The sequence below is a fragment of the Dinoponera quadriceps genome, unplaced genomic scaffold (genome assembly GCF_001313825.1).
Source record: "Dinoponera quadriceps isolate SergipeBrazil2010 unplaced genomic scaffold, ASM131382v1 scaffold1395, whole genome shotgun sequence".
In the NCBI taxonomy this organism is placed as follows: Eukaryota; Metazoa; Arthropoda; class Insecta; order Hymenoptera; family Formicidae; genus Dinoponera; species Dinoponera quadriceps.
In genome coordinates this window covers 1,173,099-1,200,176 of record NW_014556488.1, presented here as the reverse complement: position 1 = coordinate 1,200,176, position 27,078 = coordinate 1,173,099, and the positions used below count along the sequence as shown (strand labels likewise).

General features: G+C 47.1%; 1 protein-coding gene across 3 annotated transcripts in view; it reads right to left on the bottom strand.

Annotated features, from left to right (window-relative positions):
- Nucleotides 1–2,008: 2,008 nt before the first annotated feature.
- LOC106747765 (tyramine receptor 1) overlaps nucleotides 2,009–27,078 on the bottom strand; it is a 28,455-nt gene continuing 3,385 nt past the window's right edge. For 2 of the 3 annotated variants that reach the window (XM_014625649.1, XM_014625650.1), the window contains exons 2-3: nucleotides 16,732–16,903; nucleotides 2,009–8,865 (exon numbers count right to left, since the gene is read on the bottom strand). In XM_014625649.1, coding sequence (XP_014481135.1) covers nucleotides 7,646–8,848 — 1,203 coding nt within the window. In that variant the 5' untranslated portion in view covers nucleotides 8,849–8,865; nucleotides 16,732–16,903 and the 3' untranslated portion in view covers nucleotides 2,009–7,645. Of the gene's footprint in view, nucleotides 10,052–16,731; nucleotides 16,904–27,078 lie in introns of those variants that run through there. The other variant, XM_014625648.1, reaches the window with a different exon arrangement.

The window sequence follows — 27,078 nt, the reverse complement described above, 5'->3', positions numbered from 1 at the left end:
GGGGGGGGGGGGGGGGGAGAACAGAAAAGAAAGACGCGAATGTCACCGAATTGTCAGCCTTTAGATCCGCATTATACGCAAATATGAATTAAATTCCACGACGGAATCGCGCTTTATTTCTCGCATACCTCTACGGTTGTTTACGACTCGTTGAGGTGAAATAAATAAAATGTGACACTGGACAAGCCAGTCGAAAACAAACTGGGAATTCGCAAATTAACAATAAATTACACCAGATGTACTCTCTCATGTGTGTATATATATATATATTTTTTTTTTATTTCTCTCCCCCTATCCGATCGCACACAGGCAGGCGCACAAAATCCCGGATAAATCTCACAATGATTATTGCGTGAAATCGGCAATATTATGCAACATCTTTTTGTTCCATCGTTTTGTTATCATTAGTTACCGTACATTATCTCCCGGTGGATCGCGCACGGTATCTCCTTTCGATGTAAATAACGAAATTAAACGCATGTGTGTTGTGCGATTGATGTGTACAGATAGCAAAGATTGCGTAACGAAGATTATAATTTCAAGAAAACAAACAGAACATGATTATCGGATCGATTGCGCACAGAACTTTCCCGCGTACGGCTGGAAATTTTCCACATATGACTGATTCATAATCGACCGGGATCGACCACCCGTAACTCGCTGTTACGTGCGCGCACAGTAAAAAATTTGGTGTTGCAAACGGCCCACTGAAATTTTTGCATTACCTTAACATGGGGAATATGTTAAAAAGTACAGAAATATAATGTTTAATCAGCATATTCGCCTCGTTAACGTATTACTTTTTAACATATTGAATCTTGTTAAAATAAAAGAAAATTTCAGTAAACCGTTTTAGCACGAAATTTTTTACTAAATTTTATCTGAGAGCGACTATATTGAGTTCCAGCGCAGAGAATTCAGTATTTCGTGCGTCTGTTGCGGTTTTCGTCGGTCGAAGTTAATTCTTGTTATAACACTCATCGCAGTGAATACATAATCGTCCATCGATTCGACTCACTCATTTCATATCGCAACGTACACACACGCACATACGCAGGTTCACCACCTACTTCGCATACACGTACACATCAAAATGTCCGTCTTGTATTCATTAACTGATTTTATACACACACATTCAAGCGGCAGGCTCTCACATGAATGCTCGTCCGGTCTGCGCTGCCGAAGGCGCGAGCGGAGATCTCCTCCCGGATTTCCGTGCGCGAGATAACTTCTTTCGAAATTTTTCCCAGACGCGAGAATGTTACATCGCAAAATTTCCTCTGTGCTTCACGCGACACATGCACACATATACACACACATTCCAAATATATACACACGCGACATCTTCCGTGTCTGTTTATTTCCTTTTTGTAAACGAAAGATCGCGACACGGATAAAATAAATATTGCGCCCGTTTTACACGGAAGTACTCGTAGCCGGAACGACGAATACATGCGAAACGCGCATACAAATCTGAGGAGTAAGTGCTGTAACATAGAAAAAATGAAAGAGAGTTTTTCGCAAACATGATTCTGGAAAGATTCAAAATTTTATATTCGTACTCGTAGCGCGCGCGTGCGCGAGAGAGAGAGAGGGAGAGAGAGAGAGAGAGAGAGTTAGCTACGTTAGCTACGTTAGCCGCGTAGAAACTAGATAGATAGAAAGAGTTTTAGGTACTCGCACATTTTACCGAGGCATGACGCGAATTTAATATCTTATTTCAATTACACACAGTATTCTCTCTCTCTCTCTCTCTCTCTGTCGTTTACAACAGCTGCAGTCTTTCATTTTCTCGCGTGGAAAATGTTGCCTGAGAATGTCCGGTTTCGCGGATACATCCGGCGGATGTAGAATCCGTGTACGCACATTGTTGAATCAGCTACTTATGAAAACGATAACGGCCGGACCGGCGATTGCGGCGATTCTATTGACATAAAATTTCATTAAGCGCGGTCCAATATTGAAACGACGAATGCACCGTTTGTGATGTCGAACGCGCGTNGTTTATTTGTCTTCCCCCCCCCCCCCTCCCCCCTTTCTGCCGATATCCGCACAATCCTAGGCTATATCGTAACCGATATCTCTTTCCTATTTTCGCTTGAATTTGAAAATATTTCGTTCACCCTCAGAGCTTCGCGCTCCGCGATAAAACATGATTCTCTTTTGCGAACGCACATACGCGCGCGTCTTATAAAGCACACCCACATTTTTCCGCACGCAGGATATACGCAGCGCGGAGGGATAATGCGACTCGGAGGACCTTGACACGATATCTCGGGTGTATACCGGCGATATTAAAAGTTCACTATTGATGCGAGATAAATTGTCATTCAGATGACTCCTCGGCTTTTTACGCATTCCGCTCGTATTCGTTCGCGCGGAAATCCGTCGGACGAGAGACCGAGAAGAAGAATTCTCTCCTCCATGAGTCTCTCTCCTCGAAGAACTATCTCTTGATTTACAGATACGGAAGAAGTTCGCATTGAAAGAAGTAACTCTGAACTCGGGGTTGGAGGTTGGGTGGGGAAGAGGGAGGGAGGAAAGCTCCGCCGGCGATGCATTATCGCGCGCAGAAATGAGTATATGTATATCTGTATTGCTATACTTGTAAATCACAACCAACGGAGTATCAGTTTTACCAACTAGGTGTGTGTGTATATATATATTTATATATATATATATCTTTTTTAATTTATCATACGTATCCTCTTGCGGGTTGTATTCTTCACATCGAGCGACCAGGCTCGATCACAACGTGCGAGACTCTCCAAATCGTCGCGAATCGTTGCGCGGCGTGCGTCAAAATGTGTTGCGTCGGGAACATCGTTGACAATTATATATTCTTTTCCATTTTTTTTCTTTTTTTTTCTTCCAAACTCTCGTCTTTATCATTATTGAAGAGAAGAGATCGCTCGACTCGAGTCCCGGGACGGACGGAGTCGAGGTGCTGCGCGACTGCGTCGACGACGAGCCGCGCGCCGATTCGCCAGACGCTCGTCGAGAATCGAATCGCCGATACGTACGTAATATTTAATGTTAATGCGATATATAATATACAATATATATATATATAATATAATGTCATAAACTACGCATATGAAATTCCTACCCAAGGATATCGACGCACGAAAGGTCCAACGCCTTGTTTTTTGCGCAACAACGGGGGTAACGAGCGAGAGGAGAGGGACGATGATGCGATAATAACGATAAGCGATACCAATGGAGAAGAGGGAAATAATATTCGAGGCAAGCCGTTCCGAGTGTTCGCCCGAAGCGCGATATAAGTACAACGTTATTTTGGCACTTATTAATATCCCCGCGAAAGTAACACGAAGTGCGAAATTCCGGAGCGCGGCGAAATAAGGAGATAAGCTGCGCTTCATATCAGAAAGAAAGGGGACACGTCGCGACCGAGATTAACGTTCCGTCGAAATACCGCCGCGAATACGACGTTCGCGACGGGAGCACCGATAAAGTTGAATCGCCCACGTTGATCAAAGTTCCTCCACGCCTTGCATGTGTACACACGTACGGCGCTCGTAAAAGGACACCAAAGAGGGAGGAAGAGAGAGCGAGAGGGATATATAGATTGAATTTCCATGATAATAACGGTAGATTCGTACGTTTAGCGAATTCTCGCGAGCTGTCGCTTAAGTTCCGAATGAATGATAAAAACGGGGCGGCCCGGCGGAAGCCGAGCGGCACCGGATGGCACCTCCGAGGTGGTGGTGGAGACGAAGAAGTTACGTTTTTATGTAAATGGGATTTACACGACGGCTCAGGCGAAGATGTAATCCGACACTATCAGCCGTGCAAGTTCGGAACTGCTTGTAGCGTTTTACAGGACGTTCTTGAAAAAGTAGAACAATGAGAAGGAAAGGAAAAAGGAGGTTCGATACTCGTCTAAAAAGCGTGATCAGGTTTCGTGATGGTGGGTTGGTGTTGGCTCTCTCGTTCCTTCCTTCTCCCTTGGGTAGGAGGCAACGCTGCATCGTATAGAGTTAGTGTCTCGAGTAAAGAAATGTTCCCTATTCTAGTAATTAAAAATCTTATGTCGTCCGTAGCACGGCTACGAACGTGTTTCTCACAACCTTATCACAACCTTATTATAGAGTGCCCTGGTGACGAGGTCGAGGCTACACCGGGGTCGCGTACGTCCGTCCGCGATCTATTTCTTGCCTCTTTCATTTTATTATAATCCTACCGGTTCACCTTAATCCATCGTTTGGCGCGGCACTCGAGGAGATGGCGGCTTCCCGCCGCCTGTTCCCTCTTTTATTTATTTATTTATTTGTTTATCGTTAAAGATACTTTAAATTGTATTCTGGTCATATAAAGAGTATTTCGCGTATGTATACATGTGTATGTATATTTGTGTATGTATATCTGTGTCACGTTAGCGTATAAGTAAATATGTGTGTGTGTGAATGCATGTGTGCGTGTAACACGTCTACATAATGTCTCGGCGCCATCGATACGTATTTCCATTGAGCGTAGTAACACCGAGAATAAGTGTCCACTCGTGAGATTCACTCTCGAAAAGCTGCTCTTAATGGCCAGAGAGGAGAAGTTCCGACGAAGACAATCGAGAAGCACTTTCGATCCGGGGGGAATATCACTTCGGAAGGTAGTTTCATACAAACGCCTGCAAACACACACACACACATACAGTCTGTTTCTCTCTTGAGGTCGCTGCAAGAAACACCGGTATCACGAAAGTCCCAAACCACGAGGATGTAAATGCGAACAAACTGAAAAATCTGATTCCGTTAATTTCGCGCGCTTCTCCGTCGCGAGGAGAACGACGAAGCGCGCGAGATGCGGCCGCCGAGATACACTTTGCGCGTCGAATATTTAAGAAGTCCCGACGCCGAACGAACAATCTAACTGGGCCGGACGTGGGGAAAAAAGCGACTTGGAAAAAGCGCGAATATAAACCGAAGGACTCGTCGTTAAAGTACATAGCGTCGGGACGTTGTGCAGAGGTGTGCCACCGTGTTTGTACATATGCATGTGTATGCGTGTGACAGTGTATAATCGCGTGTCAACGTGAATACATCGGGAGGCGATTTAAAGTGTGTGACTTTATACAATGCGCGGTCGCTACCGGGCGCGCGACATCACCACAGCGGGTCTCGCGAATCGGCGTTATTTATAAATTATTTATAAACATCGCGCCGCCTGATGGCGACGCACCGCTTCGACGGTGGCGAACCACGCCGCTTCCTTAGCGACGCTGCACGCTCCGCGAGATTCTCTCTGGATCAGTAATTATTCACAACCGTAATACTTGCGAGATCGACTGATACGATCGGCAGATACGTTTCTACTGTACGGGTTTTCACCTATGACTAAACGTGTACGCACGATTATTTCTCCGTTGTCGTTGGTGAGAAAAGCACGTCCCCGCGTTCGCCCGACGCATTCGTTCGCCGGTTGACCCCGGTCTTTCAAATCGCACGTGTCGGCTCTCACAAAGATCCCCAACTCTCTCTCTCTCTCTCTCTCTCTTTGTTTGTGTTTCCTTGGCGAGCCGTGCACCCCATTCGAAAGCGGCAAGTTCACGACGAAGTGTCGAATGTCGCGCGCGAGGGATGAAAACTGTGTTCCGCGGATTGAAGAAGCTACGAGGCGAAATATGAGTTTGATAAGAATTCGATGAAACTTGCACTTACGTATACAGATTAAAATATTATCCAACTGTTCCCGCAACTAGGAAGAGATAGATCATTCGAGAGCTAAGAAATTTCAATTAAAATTAACACTTTTTACACGCGTTTCTTGAGATTAGCTTGCTATTTTTAATTTATATTCTTAATATCTTCTGGATTATATATAAAAATAAGATTTTGATGAAAACGTTTCACGAGAGACGGAAAAAAGAGAGAGGGAGAAAGAGAGTATTTCCGCGCCAAAGACGAATTTGATTTCCACCACGACCCGCGAGCGTTGTACGCGGGTACGCGCGGATCACTCACGCTGATCGCGATAAATCCTATTTACAGGCTCTCGAGTCGCTAAATTCGATCGTTAATCACTTTCCGCGAGATTAATCTCGGAGGAACCATAGGCAGAGGAGAGAAAGAGAGAAATTTGATTGACGCGGAGCTGATGCAGCCTCGCGCAGTAGTATTCGGTCGGAAGATGGTAGTCGCCGCTTCCAACGCGGGAAAGCACAATTTCCTTTATCACTCCTCCGGAAAGTTTCCCCTTCAACTTACGCCCTTTAAAGCTTTTCAGGGGAAAGGGCGGATTAGCGCCAACTCCGGCTGCCAATCTTGATCGCGCGCGCTTGGCACGCTTCGTGCATCTCTCTCTCTCTCTCTCGGATGAGACCGCATCCACTTTCGCGGGCATCTTCCCGGGATCCTTAATAAATTTTCGCGAAAATTCCGGCGATAAGCGCATGTCTCATTCTTCTCACGTTCAAGTCATGGCGATTCGTTATATCAACCGAGAGGAGATTGTCGAGATTTCCATCGTGCGACGTGCCGATGTCAGAAGAAGGAACGGAAAAGTGTGGAGAAAAACAGTTTCCGTTCTTCGGTTCTACCGACAATGAGCTAATCAACGGTCGAAGACAGCCGACAATAGGAGCCACCGCGTGACCTTCTGTGCGCAGAGAGGAAACTGGTTTCGCGGGGAATCGCGTGATTCCAAATTCGCGCACTCCTTTTTTACCGTCTCCCCTTGCGCGGGTCGCGATCCTGTTAATTCGGAAAAAAATTTCCCGGCGTGCGGACGAGGATCCGGAATTCTCCTCTGTTGTTACTTCCGTCAAAACCCGGAGATTTATCTTGTCTCAATCGAGTACGCGCGCACACTTGCCCATAGAATCGTGCGCTCGTAACGCGGCAACGGCGCGTTATTACTCTACTTTTTCTCCGATGAAAGAAATTACGAGCGCGTTGTTGCCCGTCGGACAAATGTAATTACTCGCGCTCCTCAAGCGGCTTCGCGATATCTTAATTAAAACGCGCAGTCGAAAATAAATTATTGACGCGGCGGACCGGACGAAAGAGAGAGAGAGAGAGAGAAAGAAAGAGCGGTGTCTCGCGAGATCGGCGGCAGTGACTCTCGCCGTTGAGACGATAATAGATTTCGCCAATTTACGAGATCCGAAGTTACTCGCCGCCACTCCTTCGCTCCGTTTCCCGCCGTCGTTCGGCTCGCCGTAACCCGTCGTCTTCGTGCCACGTCCGCATTAAGGACTCCGCCGTTGAGGGACGGCAACGAGAGCCGCGGGAAAGAACGAGCGAGAACGATCGGAGGAAGCGAGGGGAAGCGCCGGAATTGCCGTTAATTGCGCGACACATTGGGCGCCGAGCGAAGACGAGCGCGACGCGCTTTTCCCTGGACGAAGAACTTATTTAACAACCTCCCCCCGCCGGGAGATCCCGCGAGTAGGATAGAAGATACGACGGGGGCGGCGGTGCCAGCCGGGCGGAGAAAGAGCCGATCGCGATCGACTCCGTCGCTGCCGCTATTGCTGCTGCTGTTTCCGCTGTCGCTCCCGCTGCTCGGCGAGGAGAAGGACGCGACGTCGAAACGACCACTTACGCTCGAGCCGCGCCGGAGGAGCCTCGCGTTGAGGAAGAGCAGCTCCGAGAAACGGTAGTCGCTCTGTCTCCCTCTCCGTGGACCCTCAGCGGATCCGCAGCAGCCGCCTGAACGCCCTTCTGTAGTCGAGGTTGAAGATCGTGTAGATGAGGGGATTGAGAGCGCTGTTGACGTAACCGAGCCACGTGATGAAGTAGACCATCCGGTCCGACGGACAGCACGCCGGGCAGAACGGCACGATGACGTACATGAGGAAGAACGGCAGCCAGCAGACGACGAATACGCCCATGATGACGCCGAGGGTCCTCGCGGCCCGCCTCTCTTTGGACAGCGAGATCCTCTGCCGCTCCTCGATGAACTGGTAGACGGTCGAGGTGGCGGCGGCGACGCCGGCGTTACCGCCACGTCTGGCGGCGGTGACCCCGGTGTTGCCGCCTATCGTCACCTCGGTCGGCTCGTCGTCGATCAGCGACGGCTTCGCCTGCAGACGCGGCGTCGAGCGCTCGTTGTGATTCGTCTCCGAGCTCACGGACTCCTCGGCGTCGTCGGTCTCGCGATGCCTGGTCGACTGCACCGGCCCGAGTCTGCTCTGCCGCGCCCGCTCGCGCAGTCTCCTACGGGTCGCCAGGAAGATCTCCAGGTAGACCAGGCTCATCAGCAGCAGCGGTATGAAGAACGAACCCAGGGACGAATAGATGACGTATCCCTGGCGCCTGGTGAGCTGGCACGGCGTGCCCGGCTCCAGTTCCTCCGGCCAGTCGTTCCATCCGGCCAACGGCGGCGAGCTGATCGCGCCCGAGAGGATCCACACGCCGGCGATCGTCGCCAGCACGCGCTTCAGGGTGCGCTTCTGCGCGTAGTTGATGGGATCGGTGATCGCCCAATAGCGGTCCAGCGCGATCGCGCACAGATTCAGGATGCTGGCGGTGCAGCAGAGCACGTCGCACGTAAGCCAGAGCTTGCACAGGTGGATGCCGAAGATCCATTTGCCCAGCAGGAGGTAGGCTACGTTGAACGGCATCACGAGGAGCGCCACCGCGAGGTCCGCCACCGCCAGCGAGACGATGAAGAAGTTCTGCACGATGCGGAGCGGCCGGTACGTGAAGACGCTCAGGATCACCAGCGCGTTGCCGAACACCGTCGCCAGCACGAGGAAGCCCAAGGTCAACAAGGCCGCCGCCGCCTCCCACGTCGGCAGGTTCGAGCCGGTCTCCTCTTCCGGGACACCGCAGCCGCCCACCTCGTAGTCCTCCGACATAGTACCGCTGGACTCGCCGCTCGAGTTCATGTCGTCCGGACTGTCCTCTGCAAAGCCAAGTCGTTTATCATCGCGCGCAACCTCGCCATCGTCAATCAACGGTGAGTCGGCTCTTGCCACGTTCCTTTCTCTTCTAACCGGTGTATCCGCCATCTATGATAATCCGCCATTCGACCCTCTGATATCGAGGTAGTTTCGGTCTCTCGGTTCTTTTTTTCTTTTCTTTTTTTTTAAACACGCGAGAACCGATCCGATGAGTGTGCGAGGAAACACAGGGAAACGTTTGTGCGACTCACGAGCGACGTTCCTTTCAAAAGAACGTTCGAGAGCGAGCTCGACAACGAGTCCCGCACGACATTTCGCGGTCGCCCTCATCGCGCGTTTCGGGGGAAGGGGGGACACGATTCGTGAACGACAAGCGCGGTGGAACGTCGTCTGGAACGAATATTAATGCGAGCTCCGTTTCTCCGCGGAAATGTACTCGCCGATTCAATTCGCTTATTTCAACCGAACTTGGCGTCGTCGTGCCCCTTACTTCCTGATGAGGAAAAAGTTAGGTTCAACCAGACTGTATTGCGCCACCTAAAGAGACACGCGTGTGTGTGTGTGTGTATGCGTGCGCGCACGTGAAGGCGATTTAAAAGTTTCAAGGAGTCCGCAATTTCTCCGTAAGTGAGCCACTCGCGAACGCGAATCCACAAGTAATTTCCTGAGGACTGATCGATCGGGTCACCAGGACCCCGAAATGTTTCGCGACGACGTCACATTTCCGTGAGAGACGTCTCGCCGCCTCGTTCGCCTCTTCACCAATGATCATCCTCGCTGTTATATAGAGAATTGCATTTGCCTGCTTTATTGCAAAACACATCCCCTACTAACAAAATTAAGAGGAAGAGAGAGAGAGGTTCTGCATAAATAAAGGATAAACACATTTCTCCTCAGGTGCTCGGATATAAACTTCAAGTAACAGTAATATTGCATCAATGTTATGATTTTCACTCAATAAATGTACAATACAACGTGCTCCGTATAACAGTTACATTGTTGAATGGGAAATTATAACAAGCGTGGGAGTGGTTTATAGTTCTCACTTTGCCTCACTCGTTTAGAAACATTTTCCTCGCTTTCCTCATTTTCCTCGGTTTTAAGAAAAAGACTCACTTTTCTCATCCTTTTCTTACTCGATTTGAATCTTAAAAAAAAATCCTTTTGATCATAAAAAATTATGTTTAACAACACTAGTTTCTTTAAAGACAAAATAAGAGATTCGAAGAAAATGGAAAGTTTCAAGAATGAAACTCACTTTCCTTACGATTTGTGACAGTTAAGCCGCTTCCACGCTTGTTATAACTTTATCGTAATGTTACTGTTACTTGATGTTCACTGGGGTGAGATACGAATCGACCGATACGCTTCAGCATCTGTTCGTGTAACATCTCTTTGTTTTATGCGTCGCTATATGGGAAAACCGCCATTCACCCGCGTTATCTTAACGTCGCCGTTTAATGAACAATTTTTCCCGATTGCAATTTATAAAGGCTCGCTTGAAGACTCGCTGACGGTGACAATTCACCACCGCTCCACCCGCTCGGATAATAAATGCCGCAGCGCGGCGTTAAACGATCATCGAAATGATTCATGGGAACTAGACGTTGTAACGGGCTGCTCGGAGGATAATAGATAGAAATTATTAATGTCGCTGATGAGCATCGCGATATCAAGTTACTTCGCGCGGCTACGCGATTTCTCTTCCTCCATGACAACGACGACGACGACGATGATGATGGTGGCGGCGTATTATAAATTACCGTGTGTCGCAAATTGCGGCACACATATTCGGCTGCACGTAGGCAGTGTTATTTTCTGCACGAGAGTGAGTTTTCCGCGAGCGAACGGGAAATTTTTCCATTCTCGTGTACGCGACAACTCGGCACGCGCGCACTCGCGATTTTGTCACGCTCCGAGCGCTGAAAACGTCGCCGATGAAGGAGAGTCTCTAACGATATGCACCGTATAGCTCCGTGGTGGAGCGAGGAAATGGTCAAGCGACACACAGCATCGAGCGATAACGAGTAAAGTGTGCGATTCCGCATTTTCCCGGACTCGTGCTTTCCGGGCTGTTGGAACGCCTTTTTCCGATATCGCGCAGTTAAAGAAAGATCCAGCCTTGCCTCTCTCTCTCTCTCTCTCTCTCTCGGCGGAAGCGTGGTCTTAGAAAAGTCGAGTGTTTCACGGACGGGGGACGGCGACAATTGCGATGTGAAGCGGATCGAAAGCGTAATCTCGCTTTCAGATCGCTCACTCTTACGCAATTATCGGTGGAAATCTGGGAAAACATCGCACCCCCCAAGCAGTTTTTCTATTCTATTAACCGCTCGTCGTGTCGAAAATCGTCGGGTACTTAATCATCCCTGTCTTGTCCCGTGTTCTCCCTCACCATCTTCACTCTCTCTTTGCTTTTCTTCGTCTTCCCGCACCGGCTAATTTAAAGCGCGAGAGGAGGAACTGTCAACTTCATTATTACACGTGCTCGCTTACAAGGCAAATGTTGATTCACTTAATTCCGAAAAGGGCCGCGATAACGAAGAGCAAGAGCCCTCGTCTCTCTCGTCTGGCGGATCGCGCGAGGCGTGAAATACGGAAAAATTCATCGCAGTGGCATGTTAATGTCGCCGGGTAAACTGCGAGAAGAGAATTGCTGCACCGCAATCTCGGGATATCAGCCGGATAAGCGTCGTCGTGTGCGGGTTACCGCCGAAGCAGCCGCGGCGTGCCGCTATCGAGTCGCGTTTGATTAAAGCGATCGCGGGGAACTTTCGTGATACAACCAACGTGACGTTATCGTCGTCGTCGTTGTCGTGCGAATTCGACTTGGCAAGCTTATTTCGATTCAGCAAAGGAACGTTCTCCATTTCGCCCGAGGATCTCCTATTCTCCGGCAAACAGGGGAGCAAGGGAGACAGATAAATAGATTTATTTGTTCCACGTTCTGGGAAAAATTCCTTCAAGCCCAACTAAATGCAAAAAAAAAAAAGAGAAACAATAGAGAAGAAAATGGTCCCCATTTACGTTTTACACTACATTCGTCAGTGTTGTTCAATCGATTCTAGATTTGCAATTATGAAATATTTATCATTTAGAACGTTAGTTATAAAAATGTAGCGACACTGCATAATGAGTTCTCTAATAATGAAAAAGAATTAAAGATACCATGCAATAATTAGTAGTGAATAATTTATAAGGTGAACATAATGCAGTAGTTTGCCCATAACAACAACTTGCCCACAATTAAGAGAGAGAGAGAGAGAGAGAGACCGTCGGTCGCCTCCAGATAGATATTATCGCGCTCCATTTATCGTGCAGAGGCACGACTAATTACCTAAATTCGGGCGCACAGTTATTAATAAACGCAGCGAATAACAAACGTGGTGGATTAACACGAGAGACGGCGGCGCGCAGTCAGGCGTTGTTCGCGCTCGAACACACACATACACATCGTACACACGAATCCTTCCCGCACGCAACGTCGCGCCTTACCTTCCAAGAAATCGCCCACGTAACATTGAAACTTCGTAATGGTTAACGCGCGAAACTTATTAATCATCACGCGACTGGGAGGCCGCCGAGTCTCCGGCGGATGCGCGCGGCGAGCTCCCGCTGCGCGACTTTCCTTTCGGTCTACAATAAGTACGGTAAGCTTTATAAGCTGTAAGAAATTGACCAATCTCGTGGCTGAATGTGAGAAGAATAATCGATTGCGATCAGTCAATTTCTTACGGCTTAAGGCTTAACGCACCGCTGTAAGATTTTTCCGGAACCCGAGTAACCGTTTTGATTTCAAACGATCGCTTTGTCCTTGATGTATCGATCAATAATAAAAGAAAGGAATGTTTCGTGAAATAGTAGTATTTAACGCTTTTATCGGTACTTTAAATTACGATGGAGAGTTTATAGGAATCTACAGTCCCTCGAAATTCCTTCTGCAATTTTCAATTTCTTTAGATCCCTTCGTGAGCGGCTACTTCCCGGAATTTTCAATTTTTCTTCAAGATACCTTTAGATTAGATTAGATTAGAGTTTAAATTAGATTAGAGGTAACTCAGCTTCAATAATATATCTCACGCCTGACTCTTCTCGAACCATGCCAGTTGTCCGTTTTTATTTTCGTCTCTATCGTATTCCCACCGCGAGCAATTACTAGAAACGGTCGACACAATCGACAGATGTCGTTTTAGTATTATCGATCGTGGATCTTACATCGCTTAAAGATTCGTTCTACATTAGTCGCAAGTCGATTGTAAGCGTACGCAACGCTTGTCACGGCAGCCAGTCAAAAGCATCAATAGCATCATTGATGCTTCTGATTAGCTGTCGTAAGCGTTGCATACATTTGTAATCGACCTGCGACTAATGTGGAACGACCTTAAGGGGATCCTCGACTCGTCCTGTTTTATTGCAAATTTTTTTTAGTACTATACTTGCCACTGGCTACACAGAATTAAAAAATCTTTCGAAGAGTTATAATATACACGTTAATGTAAACGACGACGGTTGACTTTATTTGAAAAACGAAAAAAGTTATATAATTCGTTAACTTTCTCTTTTCTTTCTTTGACGAGCATAGTACTAAAAAATACGCGGTAAAACACGACGACTCCCTTAACACGAACAACCGTTGGGAATATTTCGGTCTCCGCACGCGCGTGCCGATGAGATTCGGTCCGTGGAATCGTCGAAAAACATCTTCGCAAAAACGGGGGAAAAACAGAGCGGAAGGAACGAAGTTACTTCGTCGAGCCGACACACACTGTGCGCGCGCGCCTCCCGATAATTTCATTATAAACTTCATCGTCCCACCCCATCGAGGGGTTCGCGCCTCTAAGCGAATTGCAGCAAGCCTAACGTGTACAATGATCGCCTGAAAAATAGCGAAATTCTCGTAAAAAATGGCGCATCCAGGACGAACAACCGAGTTTGATGGGGAAATTTTCAGGATGAGTTGAAGGGGTGGTTCGTGTATGTCGGACGGCCGCATAAATCGCTCCGTTCTTTCCGCACGGCATTCCGCGAGGCGTGAGCCGGCGACTGCTTGTATATTTTTCGTCGGTATCACGTCACGTGAGATAAATTTCGCGCGAATCAATAAATTCTCTTCTACGTGTCGCGGTCGTGATGTTATATAGCGTTCACGTGACGGCGTCCCGGCGGCCTTACGCGCTGCCCGCGCACGAATCCGGACGTCAAGAGCGGGCGCGTTCCGACCGCGAATCTTGCGTCCTCGAGCCACGATTATACGTTTCCGCCACATTTTTGAATCGATTGCTCACATTGTTTCATGTCGAAATGCATTTTCGCACGCGAATCCCGACGGGAAATAATTATTCGGAACGCGCGCGCGCCTCTCTTCGGCTTCGTGCCGATTTTTCCGTCACTTTACAGATGTGCGAATTAAGCAGCTGCGTGGTCGAATCGAATTTAATTTTCACGTCGAATTGAATCAAATCTCTTCATTTCGTATACGCATCGAATCAGATTCTCCGGGATTTACATTACACGCTAATCTGAATGTGATAAAATACTTTCAGCGACATTAAAAACCTTTTTTTTTTAATGGTAAAAATATTAATCACTGCGTAATTTTGATCTTCGCGCCAACCGCAAGGAAAATGCTGTGCTAAGCGCTGTGCTAGAAAATTTATAATGAATATCAAACAAGGAGTGTGCAGAGCTTATAAGCTGATAGATACATACGTGTGTACGCAATTATATCTCACGCATGATCCGAAATTACTGAACTATTCGAATTCGAATCTTTTAGATTCCAAAATGAATTCGAATCAACAGTGATTCGATTCGAATTCGCACATCTCTGCGTCACGTAAATCCCGTCCGCGATCGAGTCGACGAGTCTCTCGTTTCATTCAATCGCTCCGGGTTCGGGTTTAATGTAACGCTTGTACAATTTAGAATGTTTTATAAATTTATCTAGGCCTGATTAAGCCCTGATTAGGCTTTATAAGCCATAGGTCTTGTTAAAGACATCCACTCAGGATTTGTTTTTCTGGGCCATGTCTATGCGACGAACATAGCCAATTTTGGGGCATGCCTATCCAAGGCCACTATAAATTTAGGGAACGCCTCGATTAATTTCTACCCGAAGGGTAACGCAGCGTCGCGATAGGAAGAGAAGAAAGTTCGCCCGAACTTGTCGATCCGATGTCACTCCGTTATAGAACTTCAGTTTGCTTAAGCTTATAACCGGAATATCCCAATTAAAGTACGTCAGCTGCGGCAACTACCGTGTTGTTTCCGAGTTTTGATTAAAACGGGAAATGCAATCGATTCCAATTCTAAAGTCCGGTTCGAATAACGTTCCCGATGCTGCATTGTTGCCCCGATACCGTATCGGTAATCCACCCGAGCAGATCGCTCGCCGTTTATCCGAACTAAGTAAACTCTCCGTCCGTCCCTTTATCTCCCCCTGCACGCCTAATGTTTTCTCATCATTGTCCCGCGGTCCGGAGTAATTTATTATTTAAAAGAGAAACGGGCTTCAAGTGCCGCGTACTTTCTGTCGCATTCAGCTTTCTGATGTAGCTCTCTGCTTTCTTTACGACGAGCATAAAATGATAATACAGTCGTATGCGGAACACGCCCTTCTCGTATTGCCGACGTTAAACGCAACCGTGCGATACCTTTTCGCTTTTGCGCGGAAGTCAACGACATCATCATCGACGACAATCGATTTTACAAATCCGGCGTGAAACAATCGCGGGGTGGATAGTAACGTTACAGTACAGACGGACGTGTTAGCACGCGTCGCCGACTTCATCAGCAAAAGGGGCTCTCTCGACTCTCGAAGCTAGCATTTCGATAGCGTACGTTAACCGCGCTCGAGCTCCGCTGTACACCGCTGTCTCCCAATGGAGATCAATGGTGTGCAATTGGCACAAACGCGAGAGGGCACTTGTCGAATATTTGGGAACCATCGCCGTCTGTAACGGGGAATCGGGTCACGGAGATCCTCCCCGCTCTGTCGCCGGTGCTCCCCGGGAAGAATTCTCTCCCCGGGAGGAGGATACCCGGGAAAAAGTTGTAATTTAAAAATCCCCGGGAAATTTAGAAATACTTCCGGGAAAGACCGATATCTTTCCTCTCTTCTTTTCAACCGACCGATCCGAGATAATTCCATTTTTATATCGCCCATGCGCGGGGAAATAATTCCTGTATTTTCCGAGAGTTCCGATCGTTTCAACGGAAGCTCGTTTCTCAGCTGACGTCTCATTATTGCGCGCGATCTTTCGATGTCCGATCTGCGACGAGAGAATGAAAAAAAAAACAACGGAGCGACTCGACGTCCTCGTCGGCCTACGTCGTCCGACATTTCAGTTCGCTAAATACGTCGCTTCATTGTCAAGCCGCTGATTCGCAACACCAATATTTGAAGTATGCTTTGAATAATGAGCGCAGTTTGTCCGCAAATATCGCAACGTGATTAAAATCGGCACGACCAATCCGAGTCTGACGGGGCGCAAAACGATAGAGAGAGAGAACCTGTCTATCGCCGCGAAAAACGACAGGACCTCTGGTTTCCCCGCGTCTTCGGCCGTGTGCAAATAATACGTGATGTCGACGATCTCACATATACGTAATACAAAGAAATCGCCGTCGATTGACTGCAGGCAAACAAAATTAAGACTCGATTGGCTCCAGCAGTGAGCCAGAAGCCGGAAGAAAGTTTCCGGCGAAGTATTCTAAATCCCCCTCCCCCCTCCGGCCAAGTCGTTGTCTTAATTTCTTCTTTTTCCGTGCTCCGCGTCGTTTATCTAATGTAACGATCTTCCGGCGGAAGACTCGTTACGGTTAGGATACAATACGATACGACGCGATCCGAACGGAACAAAAGGACTCACACTGTCAATCTAGGGCCACGCGTCCAGTCTTTTCCTTTGTCGCGCGACCGTCAGAGGCACATGGCTCGTCACATTTTGATCCCCCGCCGACGCTTATCGACAAGCGATCGGCTGATTCCAGCAAGGATCGCGGCTCGAGTCGGTCATCAGTTCCCACGGAGTATTACACCACCTGCAAGCAGAGGGGAAGAGAGAGGCGCGATCGTTACGGTCTGAACCTTTTTAACCCGTTGCATGAATAAATACTCCTCGAAATTAATTTTACCGTCGATGGAACGATTTAATCGCCGCGCGTATATAACCATTACCAGGGAGAGAAAGAGAGAGGGGGGGGGGCTATCTTTTTTTGCTTCAGGGATAAACAGAGACCGTCGAGGTACGTCGCGAAATATTCAAACGTTTAATTCGCGACCGCTCCTGAATTTCATTTTATGTGCCACCGATTTTTCCAGTATTATCGCAATTTCTCTCATGTGCCCTCCGTATATACGCGCGCGCGTGTTTGTGTGTGTGTGTGTGTGTGTGTGTGTGATAAATGAAAATAGAAGGAAACCATCGGCTACTGTAATATCCGCGCGAACGCAATAAAATGGAACGCGTAAATACGCAGCAAATGCTGCATCGAAAAGTTTGCTCAATCTTTTCCCACCGTGGACGCGAGAGGATTTTTACCGTAGTCCGGACGAGGGAAAATTTAATTTTCGGGACTTAACCCAGTTCCGCAAGAATGTACGCGCGGAGGTCTATCCGTACACGTATATATATATGCCCTGCGTTTGTGACAGAGATGTTTTGCGATAGCAAACTTATATCGTGAAAGCGGCCGCGGGAAATATAGCGCCGCAGCGGGGACTGATCCGATTCAGGTGCGGGAGGGTCGTGCATTTTGTGAATTTCACGGAAACGTGAAGTGATAAAAGTTCCGGGCTGATCTCGCGAACAGTAAAAGCCGTTTCGGATCCCCGTCTGCGCGCTGTAACGCGTTCACCGTTGTAAAATCGAGAAAGAAAACGGAAGAGATCGCGGAAAGCGAGCGTACGAGCGTCACGTCGGGGAATTCGAGCACCATAAATTAAACAGAGAAAATTGCGTCGTCCGCACACGACAATAAAAAAAGAAAAGGACATCGCGAAAACAGTCATATATTTGCGCCTTTTAACTTTGCAACGCGCGCGCACACGCGACATATTTAAAAAACGTTTTCCGGTACTTTGTTCCCTCTCTCTTTCTCTTGCTCGCGAGAGGAAAAAGTTATCTCTTTATTTTAATCCGCACAACGGCGACTAACGCATGACAAATATCGAGAAGAGGTAAGAGAGAGATGCTGCGGCGTTGAAAAATTACGCTAGCGTGCTAAATGAGCCTTTACGCTAACATTCGCAATTGCCCTGTCTCAAAATGACTGCATACGGGGCGTGCCGGAAGATTCTTGGTGCCAAATGAAGTCATTTTTTGTTTATCGAAATTTCGTTCAAATGATAGTTTTTAAATGACAGCTATTTAAGGTCGTCGAATTACCGTATGCTAGATTACGCGTGAAAAGTGAAACTATGAAATATCACGGGAATTATGAAAATTTTCAAAAAGCTTTTCAAAAAGAAAGGGCCAATGGAATATTATATAAATTATTTACACTAATAAGTTCTATTCAAAATAAAATAGTAAATTCAAATGCTTAGCTGTGTAATAAAATTTTTAGCGAGATAGAAGAAAAACAATCTACACGACTCACGTGATATTTTGTGGTTCCGCAGGGCGTGCGTCGTTTCTACCTCACGCGCAATATATTAAGCTAATTCGACAATTTTGACTAACTTGAATAACTCTTGTTTAAAAATTATTATTCCAATGAAGAATTATCAGTATTATAATTATATAATAATAGATTATAATGTAATTATAATAATGGATATGGAATAATTACGGCAAACGAAAAGTTTCTTTGTTTGATAGAAATCTTTCGGTGCACTATTTCGCATACGGTTATTCTACGTGCTCCGTATAATTAGACAAAGTAGAACGTCACTTTTTTTCCGTGAAGACAAAAGCGAACTTATCGACGTTATTGTAACGTTAACGTCTACCTGAAAGAAAATCATCGCGATTCGCGGGGCTGTAGTAGATACGCTCCCTCTCTCTTTCTCTCTCTCCTTCTCTTTCGGTACACGCAAGGAAGGCTCTTTCTATGAGCGTCAATGGTCGCCTTTATCGAACTAAAGAGTTAAATCGGCACGTCGCCTTACGTGCTATTCCGTTCGCGGCGAACTTCTACTTTAGAACGTTCGATTTTCCGAAAAGAGGACAAACGTCTACGCGCATAAGGAGCGAGAAAACAAAAGAGAGAGAGAGAGGGGGAGAGAGAAAAGGAGATTTAAATCGCACGACATCGGGATGGCACTGTCACCACCAAGCTCCCATCGCGAGATGAAATTTCGAGGTTGAAACTCGACAAAGTAGAAATACGCTTATAAGAGATGTCGAATCTTATGAAAGCAGAGGCGACAGGAAGCATGGGACGACGCGTATCTAAGCGACGGATAAAACGTATCGTTCAAGGTACTCTTCAACGATAAGTTCGGGAACATGTCTTGAGCGGGGGATCACCGTTAAAATTTCGCTCGTGCCGGCTCGACTCGGGGAAGAGCATTATACGTCGCTTTACTTGAGAAGACCCCCTTTTTCAAGCGCGAGCAAGGCTTACGCGTGGAGAACTGCACCGAGATGGAGTGTGTAAGAGAACATTAATGAAGAAGCACGAGGGAGATGTAACGAGGAAAAATAAACGAGAGAACGAAGAGAAAAAGTAAGGAAGAGAGAGAAAGAGAGAGAGAGAGAGAGAAAGAAAGATGCCGCGGGATATATGATAACGCGAAAGGATGTGTGCTTCTGCCCGAAAAAACATATTCGTTCCACATTGTTCCCGCCGTAAATTCGCATCTTATTTACTATTCCAGCGGCATCTCTCTCTCTCTCTCTTCGTCTCTCTCTCTCTCTCTCTCCGCGCTGTCTCGAGCCGTTCGCTAGCTCGACTGACAGCATCGATTCCCGCAGGACTCGTTCTTCAGTCGAATTTGCTCGTAAATGTGCACGTGAGATCGCGGAGCGACGATTGACCCGAACTGAAATTTGTAACACGTTTCGCAGACACGCTCCTCGCGGTTTCCCCGACAAGAGCGGGATAACAGATAAATGGATTGAACGCATAAGGAGCGAGGCTGTCTTATTATTTACCGTTGCAACGCCGGCAGACGCTCAAACGTTCGCTATTCTATTTACACATGTCGGATACTTTCTTTTTCAACACTTTTGAACAGCCCAGCCCTCGAGACCGATTCTACGGTTCAAGGTACTATCACTCGTGCACAATCCTGATCGATTCGCTTCGCGGCGCGCTACTTTGATAAAGTAATCGCAGTCCGATAACTTACCGTCTCATTATCTGCCATGTACCACTTGCAGGGGAAAGTGTAAGGTTCTTTCTAATTATCTATCTTTAGAAAGTGGTTCGCAGTTCCAAAGTTCGAAGGCAAGCCCGAGCCTCTGGAGTTTACTCGCCTTGTGCTTTCAGTGATGGGTTCTTTCTTCCCAGCATGACATATTTCAATAGACCGAATGAATGAAAAAAAAAAGATTAATGCCGGTGAAATTTTAAAATTATTCCCGTCTTTTTTTGCCGTATCTTTTACTGTCCCGACCGAGAAAATTAATGCAGCAAAAATATTGCAAAATTATGCAAATATAATATCGTAAAATATGTAAAATTATGATCACTGGCATTTTTCTCCCGCGAGGATAATTTAAAATAATTTTGCCGATTGCAATAATAATTTTGCTGCGTGCAATTATGACGAGAAGTACCAAACACTTTTTCTCGGTGTACTTTCGAATAAACGCGACACCACATCCGCGCGTTATGCTTCCAAAGTTCGGAAAAATGAAAGAACGCTGTCACAGCGCGCTCCACAGTCGCGGATTAATTTCTTACGCGCAGGAAATCGAAAATTCGGGGAAGATCCACTTGGCCGTATAAATCAAGACGCATCCCGCGGGAGATCAGCCGCCATTGCACGCACTGTAGTACCGGATATTTCTCTCTTTTTAGGGGAGACGAGTTTTACATGATAAAATGAGGAGTCGGACACGATATTATCGTGCATCGTACATAAACCCGCATTCTCCCGTCGTGCATTTCCCCCTCGTCGGGTTTTTCACTGATAGCTCTATCCACTCCCTCTCTCTCTCTCTCTCTTTTTCTCTCCCTCTCTCTCTCTCTCTCTTTCCCCCGTACCGATCATAGAAGGAAATTGCTGTTCACTCTGAGGAAGCTTATTTCGCTGATCTATCTTCGCCCCCCCCCCCCCTCTTCCTACCTTGTGATTACACAAAGATTGAGTAAGCGATGTGAGCGGCCGCTCCGGAGCCGCTCGTAGTTTTCATAAATTTAAATATCCCATGCGCGAGCACGGTCGAATTAACCTAGCGAGGTGTACGATATCTCGCGGTATTTCGTGTCCCGCGAGCTCGTGCGCGCGCTCGCGCAAATATACTCCCGTTTCTCTCCCCGACGTGGGCGAGGAAACCCGACAAATTTCGTCCCAGGGGTGCAACTTTTTCTCCGCGCATTAATTGCAATCGCGCGTGAAATAGCAAGAACGGCGTTTGAGCGACCCCGCCGGTGTACGCGACCGATATTATTATTATTATTATTATTACTATTACTATTATGCATCCGCTGCGGCCGTTATTTCAAACACGCTCATTTGCATACTCGCGCGTCGGATATTCTCTCTCTCTCTCTCTCTCTGTCTCGCGCGTTATGCCAAGTTTTACCGCGAAGCCGTGCTGGAAGATAATAGCCGGCCGCGAATAACCGGTTAGAGCCGAAGTTACCTTCAATTCCACCGCCAACCATTCACCGTCGTTGAATTACCGGACTTTTACCATATAATAATTCCCTCGTGTGTCGATAGCGGCGCTGCTTCGATTTTCATGTCTCGTCGTGAACTTTGCAACCACCTTAATACCTGGGATTTCTATTGGAGAAGCTGTCCGAAGTTGTGACGCGGCGAGTACTTCAGCGGAACCGGGTCGCTTAAAACGTTTTACAAAGTGTAAGATGAACGCCGTGCAATTGAATCGGCGGCAGGTAAATACGTGAAACAACGGGCCGACGATGGGGCGTTTCAAACGCGGCGCCTGGACGGGTGGGAGTAGATTTTAAATGGGTCGAAACGACGGACGAAATTGCAAAATTCCGCGGTCGACCGGCCGAATGACTTGCGCAACAGCGCGCAATCATCCCCCTCCCCCTCGTATTCCCCGCGGGACGTTTCTTCGAAGGCGTTTCTCGCGAATCAGTCGTAGCTCGTCGGCGCGTAATCGGTATAACAAACGATATTACAGTATCTTCTTGAGAACTCGAGGTGCACCGCAAAATCGGTGGTTTCGCAAAAGCAGGACAATCAGCGTAAGGAGCAAGAGAGAGCAAGTGTAGAAAAGAGAGAGAGAGAGAGAGAAAGAGAGATTCTCGTTTCAAGTTTTGATAGACCAGTTACAGAACTCTCGTCGGTTTTACTACATTTATAGCGATAAAGGTGCGAAGGTCGGGCGCGTTATGCGAATTTCTCCCGCACTTTTACGGCCCTTCGTATGCCATGTCGTATGATTCTCTGCTCGCCCTTCTCTCATTTACATGCTGCCGATGTAACCCGATGAAACTACGGCGGTCGCGGACACAATGCCTCGTCATTTGGTTGTGTCGTGAAAACGCGCAACGGTCGCGCGCAGATCAACTACGAGGACGCTTCTACGTGAGCTTGTGGCCCTTCCGGCTAATTGCGCGCTTAACTTCATTCACGCGGCTCAGGATTCGGCCCGGCTGAATTTACCGGTCATTTAGCGTGCGTTTCAACGCCGCCGGGGGCCTTGACGATCGGAACCGCTGTGGTGCCAGTGTAATTAACCGAAATTAAAATTACGCGTGCGCGAAATATTAATTGTACTTGTCTCTCTCTCTCTCTCTCTCTCTCTCTCAGGAGTTTCTGCGACAAATATATTACACGACTCATGGATACCTATAAAGAATGACAAGTTACTGTGAGTTGGTGGCAGGACTTTACGCTGATTCGCGTTAATTAGATCGCCGCTCCAGGCGTGCGGGAATTACAACAAAATCCCGACAAAGTTTCCCTTTACAGCGGTAAAGAAGTGCGACACGCCATCAAGAGAGCGAGCGAGGGAGAGAAAGAGAGAGAAAGCACGGGCGCGACATTTCCACGAGTGTGTGTATACATGTGTGCGCGCGACAGATGTCGGAGCGAACTAAATAGTTTCCATCGAGTTCACGGATTTTCCGGCAAATTGCGTGCAACTTTCGGCGATACGTATTTATGGGTAATCTACTGGAAACTCGCACGCGCGCGTTAACCGCCATATTACTCTTCAACTGTATTCGAAACGTATTAATTGAACATTCGCCGTAAATAACGATAGCCTCGTGGCAGGAGGAGGCACATCGGTCTCCTGTCTGAAGGGAATATATCGCTTCGTTCAATTAGACCGACGAATTTATCCCGCGGAATCTTTTCTCCCCCGCGACATTTGTTTTCGTTTACTTTCGTGTGGGAAGGGGGAGTGGGTTTTTACGCGAGAGCGAGGCGCAGAGCATCGAACGTCGGTCGAGTTCGGTAATAGAACAGCGTGGAAATGCGTGGACGAATTAATCGGGAACAATCAGGAATCCATCGTCGACAGCTGACGAAGCTGGGTGGACACCGCGAAGTGTCTCCCTTTGAAAGAGCAATTCGGGCTCCATTACCACGCGATGGGTTCGAATGCCGTAGGTTCGAATGACAAACACGCATATGTGTTCGCACACACACATATATACAGATAACTAACGTAAAGAGGCGGAGTCACGAATGTCCGATGTGGCGGTTTCCATTACTCTCAATTATATAAAAACGTTTTCCAGCGGTCTCTTTATCGGCCGATATATAATGGCCGGTGACGTGAACGGTCACATCCGGAAAATCTAGTCGGAATCAAGCGACGTTAAATGCTCTCGGTGTATACGTAGGGTGCGATGATTGCATGAGCTTCCAATATTTACCGGAAATTTAACTCTCGACTAAACGCAAACTGCATCGCTACGTTGTTTACACGCACAAAGTTACATTAATACGGTCATCGAGATTGTAATCAATCGAGTTAAACCACTACCGTCTCTGTGTCTCTCTCTCTCTCTCCCTCCCTCCCTCCCTCCCTCTTTCTGCCTGTCTGCTTATCTCACACTACTCAATATCCATACGATGTTTCGTATCTCTCGCAGAGAGACCTTCTGTACTGTTAATCATGTATCGCCCAAGTTGAAGATATACGTTGAAATAAAAGCTCTGCGTACCAGGGACATTTCGACATCGACATTTCCAAATTTGGTGGTACGTATGTCGTGGTACCTCCAAATTCAACGAACGTACCTCGACATGTACCACTGCTTTTGCTTTATGTACCTCCAACTTTGACGATACGTGGTTAACAGTGTGCGACAACAACCGCAGTCAGGAATATATCACGCCTCGACGTTCTCTCTCTCTCTCTCTCTCTCTCTCTCGCGCGCGATATTCCCCACAACGACGGGAGACGCTCTTCCGTGAGATGTTTATTTCATTCTTCTCAGATCGAAATTATTCAAGCGAGAACAAGTCGACTGCGAAGAAAAGTCGCACGGCGCGCTCAGCGGCGTAATTAATTTCGCGATTATTGGCTCTCCCCTTTTGTTTTTCCGCAAATATCGCACGCGTCGTTGCCGCTGCCGCGTGTGTCGCGAGCACATTTTCCACAGTTGGCTTTCCCCCGATCGAATTAACATTATTATTACGTTGTTGCGCCGCTACGTTAATATCCGTTGTGGAATTAAAAAAGAGCGAACGATACGCTGACATTTATCGAGTGGCCGGTGACTTACGAGCGGAGATAAATGTATATCTGACCGACACCGGCAATTTAGGGCGTGACGCTGCACCGACCCCGTTCGCGAATTGTCGCTGCTGAAATTCATCCGATCGACGATGCGTGCGGCACAGGTGGACCCGCGCCCATACAGAATCACCTGTACGTAACACAGAACTTTTCGCCCTCNCCCCCCCCCCCCCCCCCCCCCCCGTTACTCACCTCGCACGCGGTCCTTGACATTTCCATTTCGCGACGACTGATAATGACGGATAAGCGCAAATGACTCCTCGCGTATGAGTGATGCGATTGATCACGCACATTACGACTCTCTCTCTCTCTCTCTCTCTCTTTTTCCCCTGTTTTTTGTGCTCGACAGGCCGCGCGAGAGAGTAATTTTTTCTAATTTCAGTTTACGTAACGTGTCGCGTACGAGGACAGCGCGCGGTGCGCGCTTATTGATCTCCTTCGCGCCTCGTGTATGAATTCTCCCGCGTGTGAGTTTCTTTTAACCCTTCGCCGGTGCTTCAACCGACGCTAACGAAGAGAACGAAACGTTTTCGACATGCCCGCGTCGACGGTGATAAGGAAAGTATACAGCCGTGAGAGCGAGAGAGAGAGAGAGAGAGATGCATTATTTTTTACGCGGTCTAGGATTATATCCCACTAAGCGCATTACAAAAATAAGTAGAAGCAGCCTCTAAATTAGACATGCTCCGTTCAAATGCACGGGAAAAAAATTTCGACTCAAATCAATAATAGATATTTGCATATATAAGCAAAAATATTATAATTCAAGACTAAAAATCTTTTAAGAATAATATTCATATTTATATACGAGAATATCTATCATTGACTTAAGATTATTTTGTTCTATGTGGTCGCAGAAGCAACTCCTGAAGGATATAAAAGAGGAGGACTTGCGAATTTTTCGGATAATTCGTTCCAGAACATGACGGCTCTCGTCCTGAAGAAAAAGAGAGAGAGAGAGAGAGAGAGAGAGAGGTCTGTAAGCGAAGGTAATTTTAATCTTGATCAAGAAGTCGCTTTAATCTCCGGCATCTAATGCATACATTTAGATTTAACAACGAACGAGCCATCATCGCATTACGTACGGTAATTTTCATTTATCAGCGGTGTTAACCCCCCCGCACTCATGCGTATATTTGTATTCATAGCAGCAGCAGTAGTGACAATAGTAGTAGTAGTAATAGTAGCAAGAGATTATTCGTACAGAAGAGATACCGTGCGCGAGTATAGTGGACGACTCACTTCCGGTCAATCTATTACTGTCGCCCTATATATCGCGCATCAGTATCTTCGGTAATTTGAGAGAACATTCCTAATCGATCACGATTAGTCCCCTTCTGTCGCCGGTGGTGCAACTAAAACCCACGAAAAGGGGCTTTTTCCATCGTGAAATTCCTCTCCGTTAATTTACTTCGTACGAGGGACGCAATCCGTAATTTTGTCTCGCGTTGCGCGACAGGCCGCGAATGAGTTCCTCTTTCATGCGTAAGTGGATTTCTAGAACGCGTACGTAAGCTCCTTTTTGGCCGTGTGAATTAATAACCGGTTGGAAAATTCCATAAATTCTCGCGGGAGGGGAAAAAAAGAGAGCGGTGGTTCTACGACGTGTAACGTGTGTTTAGATTAAATTACATGTTACAATTCGTTAACCCTTTGCACTCCAGCCTAGTAATGCATAGAGGCTATTAGTTCCAAGTACATACCTATGATGTAGAAGAAAAATAGAGTCGTTTCAATAAAACAAAATTTTTATTTCTTAGCTATTTTATAACAAAACATATTCTAACTTATATTATAAAAGAAAAACATAAATTTTAGGACTTAAAATTTCTTAAAGTGCCGAGGCAGCAAAACAACCATGTCGCCGCTACGGCGACAGCGGAGTGCAAAGGGTTAATAAAGCTCAATAGAGAAAGAAAGAAGAAGAGCAACCAGAGAGAGAGAGAGAGAGAGAGAATTAAGAGCATATTTTTCGAAATTACTTCAGGCACGCGCGGCGAGATGGATTTTTTGTCCGATGCAAAAGCCGAAGATTTCTAACGAGTCGCTAAACCGAAGCAAGATTTGATTACCGCAGTTTCACGGAAAAACGAATTTCTATAGGCATATTTAATTCACCTGCTTTAGCGCGGAGCCTCGGAGCTTTATTTTCCGTTAAAGTACGAACCGGCCAGTCAGCGATATTCCCGATCGAAGGGCGACAACAAACGATGGATTCGCGAATCCGGCGCGATCGACAATGCGATCCATCGATCCCTCCCGCGAAAATCCGTCTGCAGGATTTCTCCTCGCCGAAAACAATAGCGGCAGCGATTTTAAAGAACGACTCAGCGCCGAGCGATATTTACGCGTCTCCGGCGGGTGCTC